Raw genomic sequence first — 10,872 nt, forward strand, 5'->3', positions numbered from 1 at the left:
AGTAGAGGTGAAGAGAGGTTGTCACTTGCCGAGCTCCACGTTAGCCAGAGGCAGGAGCGCTAAGCCAGCACTCCTCCCGCCCGGCCCTAGAGGTCTAGCTCCAGCGCTCCCGAGTCCTCGCGCCCCGCGTGCGCGCCCGCCCGCTCCGCGCACCTGCCGTGGCCGCCGCGCGGGTCTGACCGGCTGGGGGGCGGGCTGCGCGCACAGGTGGCGGCGATTGGGCAGGCGGGGCCCGGAGGGTGACGTCACGGGCTCCAGTCCCGGCGGCAGAAATAGGGCAGCCGCGGCGGCGGTGGCACAGCAGCGGGCAACGGCGGCTCAGGGAGCTGGAGCCTCAACAGCCTCCAGCGAGCCCGGGACCTGCCGACAGCCCGAGAGACCAGCCGAAGGACGCGAGGCCGGGTCGCCGCCACCGCCTCGGGGCGCTCCCTCCCTCCCGCCCGAGTCTGGCCACCTGGTCTTCCCCTCGGCCCCGGCCGTCTCAGGTACGCGGGCGCAGCTCGGGAACGGGCGTGGGGAGGGTGCCAAGCCGCTGGCGCTGCCACCGCCACCAGCCTGTCCCTCTGCGCCCCACTGGGGTCCCGGCGCCCGTAGCCCCGCATCTTGCTGCAGGGCCCGGCGCGGGCGCTTGCTTGTCTTTACTGCCTGCGCCGGGAGAGTCAAGTTTGCCTGCCTGGCCGCGGGCAAGGGACCACCGGGCCAGGGCTCGGCAGGCTACCCTGGTCGAGGCCAGGACTCGAGGTAGAGGCTGGGGCGCCGAGGCTCGTGGCCGGGGTCTGCGGTGGGGAGAGGAGTGACCCGGTTGGCACGCGGGGCGCCACGCAGAAGCGCTCGGGCCGAGCCCGCAGCTCGCGCCGGGCCCCGAAATCCTGCAGGCGCCGCTCTTGGGCTCAGCACCCCGAGCGGCCCCTCGGCCAGGACCCAGTGCCCTTGGCTCTGGGCTGAGGCGCGGGGCAGGCATTCTCAGCACCTCCTCCCAGCGGCTTTGCGGGGAAACTTGCGTTTTCTCGCTGCAGCCCAAAGGGCCCGCTGCGCCTCGCCTGGCCCCGGATACCCCGGGGTCCGCCGCTGGGGAGGAGGGAATTCCGGCACGACCCGACTCCAGGCAGCCGGCGGTGCTGCTAGTGCGGAGCCGGCCGCTGCCCCGAGCGAGCAGCCCGGGTTACCTGCTGGAGGGTGTCTAGGGAGCAGTGTGTTGGGGGTGTTCGGCGTTCGGGCTGGAGGCTTGGTCCTAAGAGAGCTGACACTGTGGATGATCTCCGCCCTCCTTGCCCCCGCAAAGCAAAGACGAGTTCTGAGTTTCCGGGGGAGAGGGAGGGTCTGGACGAGGAAGGCACAGCACTCCGCTTTGGGCGCGTGTCACCTCGAGTTTGGGGACTAGCACGGTGCGAGTCTTTGGGGTTCCCTGCAGCCAACAAAGCGGCACCAACCTGAGGCCTGACACCTGAGGACTTCGCGCCCACAACTCTTGCGGGAGCGGAAAGCCGCCGAGGCAGTGAGGTTTCCCGGTTTCCCGAGCGCGGCGAGCCTTCTGGAAGCGCGGCAAGTGCACTGGGAGTGTGCGGGGTGGAGGGGCGGGCAGGCCAGGTCCTTGTCACGGCGGGAGAGCGTGTGCCGCGGCGCTGTCCAGCAGCCCTCGCTCGAGGCCTGGGTCCCCCGGCACTGATGAATGTCGCGTCCACAGGCCGCCGCTCCCCTCTAGGTGTCGCTTCCGCCGAGCTTTCCACCGGTGAAAAATAGCGCAGGCAGCTTGGTCTGTTCCCTTCGTAAATTTGTTGCGAGCCTGTGCACCAGGAATTGTTCCAGATGGGGCCTCTGAGACACAAACATCCGTCCAGGTTCTCTGGGCCAAACGTAAACAGAATTTCAATAGGAGGTGGCGAGGTAACTGCCAGCGAAAATGTTCACCAGGCCTGTATCACAATCTGTGAGGGGAGAAGATGGATCCCGGAGTGACTAAGACTCTTCTCGAAAGTCCCAAGTTATTTTCCTACTGCCAAATTTAGGGGAAACCAGGGATGCTTTTTAACGAGGTCTTCTTAATCCTGGGGGCCGGGCGCCAGTTTCTGTGCCTGGCCCCCAGGACAGGCTTTGGGTCTGGGTCTGTTGAGGGGTCCACCTGGGAAGGGAATGGTTAGAGGCATGAATGTTGCGGCTTCTGAGACTCCAGAGCCGCAGCAACTATCAGGCAGTAGCTCAAGCCGGACCCTTGAGCAGATGCCCTGCAGCTCACTTGTCTGCTTCCCATCTTAGTGTTGTAAGAAGGAGACACTGCAGCATCACTAGACCATTTCTGCCATACTCGGCTGAAATGTTAGCTTTTTCCCTCCCATCCTAGGAAAAAAAGGCACTGCCCCCTCCCAAGACTTCAGACTGAGCCAAAGTTCACACAAGAAAATAGTCCACTTTGATGTAGTGTTAAAGTTGCCCTAGTGCTTTTTTCTCTCTATTTTATGATCATCCTCAATTTTTGTTGATTCCAGGAAAGCTCTTTTTCTTCCAGAAAGGGGTCAGCTTGTTTTTCTGGGTATTGGGAGAACTTTCATCCTTTTGGTTCTGCCCTGGAGATGACTGATGGAAGAGGGGGTTGGATTTTTTCAGCATGACCAGTCAGTCACTGAGGACTTTTTTCCTTTTACTAAGGGCTGTAAAATTTTTTAAATGTGACCTTCATGTTATGATCCTTTGTTTAACTTAACACTATATTCAGAGACGGGCATTGAATAGTCATTATTTCATAAAACTACCTTAATTCCTACCTTGTCTTGTTTGAGTGTTTCTCTGTGAACTCAACCTTCTTGAGTTGCTTATGTGTGGTCAATTGTGTGCTTCCTGGCTTAATTCAATTAGATATTTCAAGAGCACATCTTTCTCTACATTTTCTGTCTCTTAAAGAACTTCAAATAAAATAGAACTGCAGTCAAGAGCATGTGGTACTTAGGAGTTATAACCTGAAGGTTGGAAGAATAAAGGTTATTGAAAGTCACATGTGTGTCTGTGTTAAACTTTATGGTAAATAGGAATATCATAGATTTATACATGGCATGTAGAATAATTTAGGCATCTAATTTATCAAGTGTTGGGGAAGAATTAACTAATGTTATAGAGTAGATAATTAATAGGAAATACAATTTTACTTCATTATGGTTTGCTGCAAGTTTAGCTTGCTATATTTCCATGCCTAATTTCCTTGGGTTGATATTTTAGGGTCTGTCTTAGGAAATCTGTACCACTTTCTTTTTTTCTAAAACACTCACAAATCAACACTAGGGACCTAAGCCTTTCAGAAGATCCCATACAGCTTCTTGGCTTGAAGTTGGAGTTGATGTAGCTTTTTTTTCCTTTTAAATTTGAGCAGGCATGCAGAAGAGAATTCCAGGGTTTTGGTGGTTGCAGTTGGTTTTTCTATGTGGATTGCCAACATGCCATGTAGAAAATGCTACACACCTACAGTGTGTATAGGGCAGATACTTCTTCATTTGGAAAGACTGAGAATGCAGATGATTCGGGGCCACAAACCTGACGTTCTCTTCAAGGCCATTTCTGGTCCTGCTGGTTACAAAGAGAAGCCATTTCTGTATGGCTAATCCTTAATGGCTAGTTTGGTAAAGTTAGCGAGTTCTGGGAGAGAGGCTAAGAGAGAGAATAATGGATGAACAGTGCCACCAAAACTCTGAAGGCCAGAATTCCCACTCTTCCCAACAGGGCTTGTCCCTAGGATAGAAAGAGAAGTTTGTATTGAACTCATTACCAGTTTAATGGCATTTCTTCTCTTTGTCCTGCGAACTTGGTCAGTAAAGACAGCTTACATGCCTGTGTGTGTTCTCCGGGTGGAGAAGATTTTGGAATTTTCATATGAATACCTATTTCTCTTTAACAATTTGTATTCCTATGTCATGCTTTTTCAACTTTCTTCAAAAAGCAAGCCAGTATTTGGAATGTTACTTCATACTAAACTGTAGTAACTCTATAATTCTAAATACGGATAAATAATAGCACAGATATCAGCTTATTTTAGAGCACCTGAAAATCCTGTGGTTTTCACAAAGAGGTAGACGATCTAGTGGAGGTCCCCCAGCATTGAGAAAATCAGAATTTGCCTCTCTAAACAGAGAATGAAAAATTCTACTCTAGATGTAAGTGTGCGATAATATACGAAACCAAACAGTTGCCCCGGGGGCGGATGCCTGGGTTCTAGTGTAGGCCTGGCCACTGATTTCTGCTCGAACCTTGGGTGTATTCCTCCACCTTCTGGTCCTCTGGTGTCCTATCTATGCAGCAGCCAGTTTAGCACCAGGTTCTCCTGACTGGGTGAATCTCAAAGCTCAGGTAGGAAACCACAGGGGAAGCAATGAAATACCTCCCTTCCAAACAAGATGCCTTAAGTATCAAGTCAGTGTACTTTATGACTTGTTTGGAAGAAAAAGTAGTCTCAGCTGTTTATATGTGGACAGTCCCAGATAGCTGTATAATTAATACTTATGACTTAGAAGGGATTGAATGAAACTTATTAATCTAAATTGAGCTCAAAAGGAGCTCTAGGTTAAAAAGGGAGATTTGTGACCTTATGGATGGCACCTTCCCAATTCTATAATGGGGATATTCTTGCATTCGCCTCTATCTGAAGGCTGGTAGCGCTATTTGATTTGAGAAGTAATTAATTTGTTAACAGATTCACTTCTCCAAAGTAACTAGCTTTATGCTGGTGCTGTCCGTGAGCTGAGCCTGAGATTCTGTGCATCTTTTCATGGTTGGTGTCCCTCCCTCCCTCCCTCCCTTCCTTCCGCCATGTATTCTCTTGGCCCATACATAGAGCAGCAATGAGGACTGAGGAGAGTCTGCCGAGGGGCCCCCATCCCAGTGTGGAAATTAAGGGCGAGCAGCTTGGCTCTTTCCCCCTCAGTCGGAGACATGAGGAGGAGGGCAGCTCTCGGCAGCTTTCAGAGGTAAAGAGAGTCTTGGGGCCAGGGCCTCCTATTTTATTGCCTCTAGATTTTCCTCATTATACTAAAGACAATTGTTTATCAAAACAAAACATTGGTAAATGTTGAGAGGCAGCAGAAGGCGGGAGTTACGAGAATAGGTGTCATGGGTCTGTGTGCCTGCCTTGGAATCTCAGTTTTGCCGCATGTTTGCCACATGGCCTTGGCAGAGTCCTTAACCTCTCTGTGACCCTATCTCCTCTGTGATCTGATTGTGAGATAATCATTGCCCCCTTCATGCAGTAGAAAAAGGAGGGTTATGAGTTAATACCTGCAAAGTGTTTAGAACAGTACCTGACATGTCGTAATTGCTATATGTGTTAACCAAATAGATAGTCTCTATTTGGTTACTAGACAGATAATCAAAATTGATTTAGACCCAATATTAATTCTTTTTTATGAACTGAACTGTCATAAAACTTGAGCTGTAAATTTCCAGGCTGTTGGTGCTGTAGACGTAATGAATTGTCAATCACTACAAGTATAAAATGACATCTAAAACACATCCACAGTGCAAATGAAATCAGAGCTAGTGGTAGACAGACCGAGCTAAACTTTACAAACAAGCTCCCCAGGAGTATTTCTACTAAACTATTGGCCTGGTTCATGTGTTTTCCTGTTTTCAAATAAAATCTTACAGGAAATGTAAACACACACCAGATAAAACCAGAAGCAACTCCAGGCCGAGCTCCATGCTTGGATCTTGGGGCTCCTGGAACACAACTCAGAAACCAGCAATCTTGGTGCATCCTTTTATGAACTGATTTGGTGCTTGCCAAAATCACAGTTGAATAGATTTTATTTTAATGCTACCCATTAGCACCAAAACATAAAACATAATTTGTCTTAGATTAGAAAGCAGATTAAAAGTTAAATACCATATTTTGTGGCTTGTATATTTCATAACTCCAGGAGTTGACATCTGCGCATTAACTAGAATAAATTAGGATTATCTTGCTGTTTTTAGTTTATGTGAGCTAGGAGGCACAGGAAGGGAGAAAAGTAGACCTCACTCTGTGTGCTTACTCTGTGAGCAATGTTTGATAGTACATAAATAGGAAAAAATTAATGAGAGTAAGAAGGAATGTCTTTCTAGTTCTAGCTTAAATTCCTATAGCTGGTTTTGAAAAATTCCCAAAATCCACTAGCTGCTTTCTGCAGTCTCTGGAAAGTAGATCTGCATCCAGAAGAGGACCACTTATGGAGAACAGGGAGTTACCTTATTTATTTTTAGAAAAATAGGTTGCAGTTAGGGGAAGACATTTTTGTTCTCTCTGAGTGCTGAACATGATTTTTTTTTCCTGCTCTTCCTCCCTGTAAGATTTCACACATCCTAGCTGGAGCACTGGATTAGGAGTGCAGAGGCGACTGGGGAGGGGGTGCCATAACTGCTGCAGTCCTCACTGTCCTCTCCTGGGTGGCAGCTGAAGCGACACGATTCCTCTCAACTCTGCCTTCCTCAGAGTGTCGGGCGGGTGCTGGCAGCAAGACTGTAACCTTCAGATTATATTTCCTGGCCACCCAGACTCTTTCCACAGTAGCTCAGCCTTGTCAGCAGATGTCAAAGATGAGTGACCGAAGACATAGACATAGGAGTGGGAGTTTATGGACTCTTTTTAAAATAAGCAGATATCTTCTCTTCAAAGATAGTCATACTTATAACCTTGCTTTTTCATAGCCAGTGTTACGGGCCCACAATTTTGAGTCTGACTTTTCCTCCCTGTGGGCATTTCTGTCTCAAGCTGGAGACATAAAGCAAATGTGGAGAGGCAGCTCTCCTTGGATGAGGATGACAGCCAAAAACCTGGAATGTGGCAGGAGTGGAATTGTTTGACAGCCTGGCCTCAGCACTAGTGACTGTGACAACTTCCACCCCATTGTCTAAAGTAGAGATGCTCCAAAGCTGTTGACTGTGGGGGTGAGCTGGGATGGACTGCCTGGTCCCTCAAGCACCCAGTTCTTCCTGACTTGGCTCTCTGCTCTGGACCAGCCCTAGGCCAGTTCATGCCGGTTGCTGGCCTCCAAGGAGCTCCAGTGCTTTTATCTCACCAGCCTAGATCAGGATGCAGTGTGGACCATATGTGATTCAGCACTAAATTGTGTGGTACAAGCAGAAATCAGTAACCCCTAAAATTTCCTTGAGTAAGAGTTCTGAGTACTGCATAATAAGTTGTATCTGGTTCTGTTCCCTAATCAGAATACTGAAATGATGGTTAGACTCCATTCACAGTGGAAGACTTTTTCCAAAAAAGTGCAGCTTACTAGACAAAATAGTCTGTGTCCTCATTTCCTTAGCACAATGCTTAGCACATGATTCGGACTCAAATATTTGTTGTAGCTGATCCTTAGTTTCTTCATCCATGTAATTATGTGATTACCTTGAATTGCCCACTTCTTGCCTTTTAGGACTGTATACAATAATGCTATCAAGTGAGCCTCAGGAAACACCTTAAAGGTTATTGAAATTCCATTATCATTGAATGCTTAGATTCTGCTTCAAAAATGGTTGGCCTTGAAACTAAGTTATTAGACCTTATGATGCCATTTTGAAGCTTACTGTCTTGTAAACTGAGGTGTCAGCTGCAAATGATGTGCTAGAGATATACAGGTATTGATCGACTTACGACCTATGCAACTTACGACCATTCAACTTTACGACCACAATCGCTAACCACGACCGCTCCGCGTCTGGCAGCACAAACGTTGCCCAGCTGGGCGTACGACAGTGTGGACCAGCTTCCGGCAGCACTACCATCTCCGCGTGCATCATTTCAACTGTACATATAGCCTACTCAACTTACGACCAAATCGTGTTACGACCGGTCCGCGGTCCGGACCGTGGTCGTAAGTCGAGCAGTAGCTGTAACATAATTTTTAATCATCATTTATTTTCTTTGAGACAGAGTCTCTGTTGCCCAGGCTGAGGGGCAGTGGCGTAATCTTGGCTCACTGCAACCTCCTGAGTTCAAGTGACTCTCCTGCCCCAGCCTCCCGAGTAGCTGGGATTATTACTTGGGAGCCAGCCATCATGCCTAGCTAATTTGGGTATTTTTAGTAGAGACGGGTTTTCACCAGGTTGGCCAGGCTGGTCTCAAACTCCTGACCTCAAGTGATCTGCCCGCCTCGGCCTCCCAAAGTGCTGGGATTATAGGCATGAGCCACCGCACCCAGCCATAATCATCATTTCTGCAGTACTAATTGTGTGCCCAGCCCCAAATGCTTTCTCTGAAAACTGAGGTGTGGATGGATATATGGCAACCTAATAGTGGTGACCCAGCTGCCTCACCTTGGTTTGTTCTTATAGATGTAATTGTAGGTGGCATTTCAAATGGGTTTCCACATAAGAGATAACATTTATAGAGTTCTTACTCTATGCCTGAAACTGACTCCTTCAATCCTCACAAAAGCCTTTTGCTGTATGCATTATTGCCATTTTAGAAATAAGTAAACTAAGGCCCAGAAGTCATGTAACTTCTCCAAGGTATAAAAGAAGTTTGGTGCCAGGATTTAAACCCAGATTTATCTGATTCTGGGGAACACATACTAACTCACTGTGACTTACTATGTCCATCTCACAATGTTTTATTCTCAGCATTTGTCATTTCTTCAACAGACTCAACAAAATGAAACCAGGAGGCTTTTGGCTGCATCTCACACTGCTTGGAGCTTCGCTGCCAGCTGCGCTGGGATGGACCGACCCAGGGACCAACAGAGGCCCTGACGTGGGTGTCAGAGAGTCACAGGCAGAGGTATAGTCATATCCCGACTGACATGACATTTCAAACTAATTGCTTTCGGATGTTACAGTATCTGATTTCCCCTCCACCTTTAGTTTAGATCAATTAGATCGTAAAGTGAATTGAAATTGCACTCCCTTTTTGGTGGGGGACGGAAGAAGGCAACATGTGTGGATACGGACAAGAGTTTGATAACACAATGTGAGTAGTAGTTCTGAAATCTTTCAGATGGTGAAAATGTATTCCGAAACCAGGCTTGAGTTGCCTGGTTAGTTTCTACAAAGACCCTCAAGAGAATGGCCTTTCTGTATATTTAATAAAACTCTGAAAATGCAGACTAATTGCTGGAGCACACCCATGTGAATTAATGAAGTATTTTAATTATAAAATATATTTGAAAAGAAATGGACTACTTTTCAGGTATATAGATAAAAAGCAGCAGGCTGAGAAAGACCTGGCAAGTGGAGGTCCTAAGGGAGAGTGCTTTAATGAACAGATAAGAATGATTAATGGCATGTTAGGTATATATAAATGCTTCTAAAGTGCTTGAAAAACTTGTTCTCAAAAACCTCCCTGGAGAGTCTGGATGTTCTGCTAATTGCTTGGTGAACCCTGGTCTTAAGTTCTAAAGAGCGTTCATAAGCTGCAACCTGGCCCAGCCCAAAGTAGTCGGTCCCATGAATTTGGGGTTCCTGGACAATGTGTAATTTTTTTTCTGCAGAAAATGCCTTCTGTGTGCTGAACCTTAAGAAATGACTACACCCTACCATTAAAACCACCTGGGATTTTCTCTGTGCTGTAATAAATACTAATTCCTATTAGGGAGATTTTCAGGGTGCTTTTCTACCCATTGTCTTCCTTGATGCCTGCCGCTCTCTTTCTCTCTGTCCCTGTTTCCTGTCCTGTGGAATGAGAAATAAAAATTAGCTCAAAAAGTCAACATTCCCAGAGAGTGAATAAGATTACTCTGTGTAGGGTAGGATTAATGCATTATTTGATCAAAAGACATGATTTCTCTTCCATTATTACTTAATTGTAATGCAATCCCAAACCTACAAGCCTTAATCTTTGGGGAGTTTCAGAAGTAATTTAATGTACACTTTTCCTGCTGAAGTTAGTGTGCCTTCCTTTTGTGGTGAGCAGATGATTAAATAGAAACGCTATCTCTGCCATCTAAATCCATGAAGGACGCAACTTAATGCTCTTTTGAAAGAGTCTGGAGGCTGGCTTGCTGGTGAGAACAGCATTTCCCTTATGGGAACAGCTTTATCAGTATGCTCATATCCATACGAAGAGAAAATGATCACTTAAATCCTACACATATATTGTTGAATATTTAATAGCATAGCAAATAGGCAAACACATAGGTATGGTAGTCTTCTTACTATTGGGGCTCATCCGCCCACTGTTTTAAACCACTTATTTCAAATAAAAGTGTGAAGTCAAAGGTGAGATTTAGCTGGAGGAAAATTGAAGGTAAGTTGATATCAACCCAGGGCCTCTTTGTCTTAGCTGTTAACACTCTAATTCTTTGTGTGCCAACAAGAAGGAGCAGATGCTGGTTTTTGGGAGGAAATAAGGCTTTTTGGGGGTTGTTATTTTGCTTTCCTGCAATCCCAGCTCCAAGATAGCTTTTGTCTTCCAAGTCCAGGAATGTTGCTGCTGCAGGAAAGGGGATTGATGACTGTGTAGATTCTGTGCCACAGGAACTACTGCCCTATTGGTCATATAAATATTTTTTGCTATAGCTTTTGTTTTTGCCATATTATAGCTTCTACTCATTGAGAGTAATTAAATGAGACAACGATAATGGGAATGGGCCTATGGCATAGGATGGCCTATGTTAAATGTTTAGCTGCAGAGAACAGAACACTGTCAGGCGCGGTGGCTCACACTTATAATCTAAGCACTTTGAGAGGCCAAGGCAGGCAGATCAGTTGAGCCCAGGAGCTCAAGACCAGCCTGGGCAACATAGCAAAACCCCATCTCCACTAAAAATACAAAAATTAGCTGGGCATGGTGGTGCACTCCTGTAATCCCAGCTACCTGGGAGGCTAAGGTGGGAGGATCACCTGAGCCTGGGGAAGTCAAGGCTACAACAAGCCATGATTGCACTCCTGCACTCCAGCCTGGGTGACAGAGTGAGACCATGT

At 47.1% G+C, this 10,872-nt stretch overlaps 1 protein-coding gene across 2 annotated transcripts in view; it reads left to right on the forward strand.

The window, feature by feature from the left end:
• Window positions 1–245: 245 nt before the first annotated feature.
• FSTL4 (follistatin like 4) overlaps window positions 246–10,872 on the forward strand; it is a 425,558-nt gene continuing 414,931 nt past the window's right edge. The window contains exons 1-2 of one of the 2 annotated variants that reach the window (XM_017532416.1): window positions 246–485; window positions 8,596–8,731. In XM_017532416.1, the coding sequence (XP_017387905.1) occupies window positions 8,606–8,731 (126 nt within the window). In that variant the 5' untranslated portion in view covers window positions 246–485; window positions 8,596–8,605. The remainder of the gene's footprint in view (window positions 486–8,595; window positions 8,732–10,872) is intronic. The other variant, XM_017532418.1, reaches the window with a different exon arrangement.

Source organism: Cebus imitator, unplaced genomic scaffold (assembly GCF_001604975.1).
Source record: "Cebus imitator isolate Cc_AM_T3 unplaced genomic scaffold, Cebus_imitator-1.0 Scaffold76, whole genome shotgun sequence".
NCBI lineage: Eukaryota > Metazoa > Chordata > Mammalia > Primates > Cebidae > Cebus > Cebus imitator.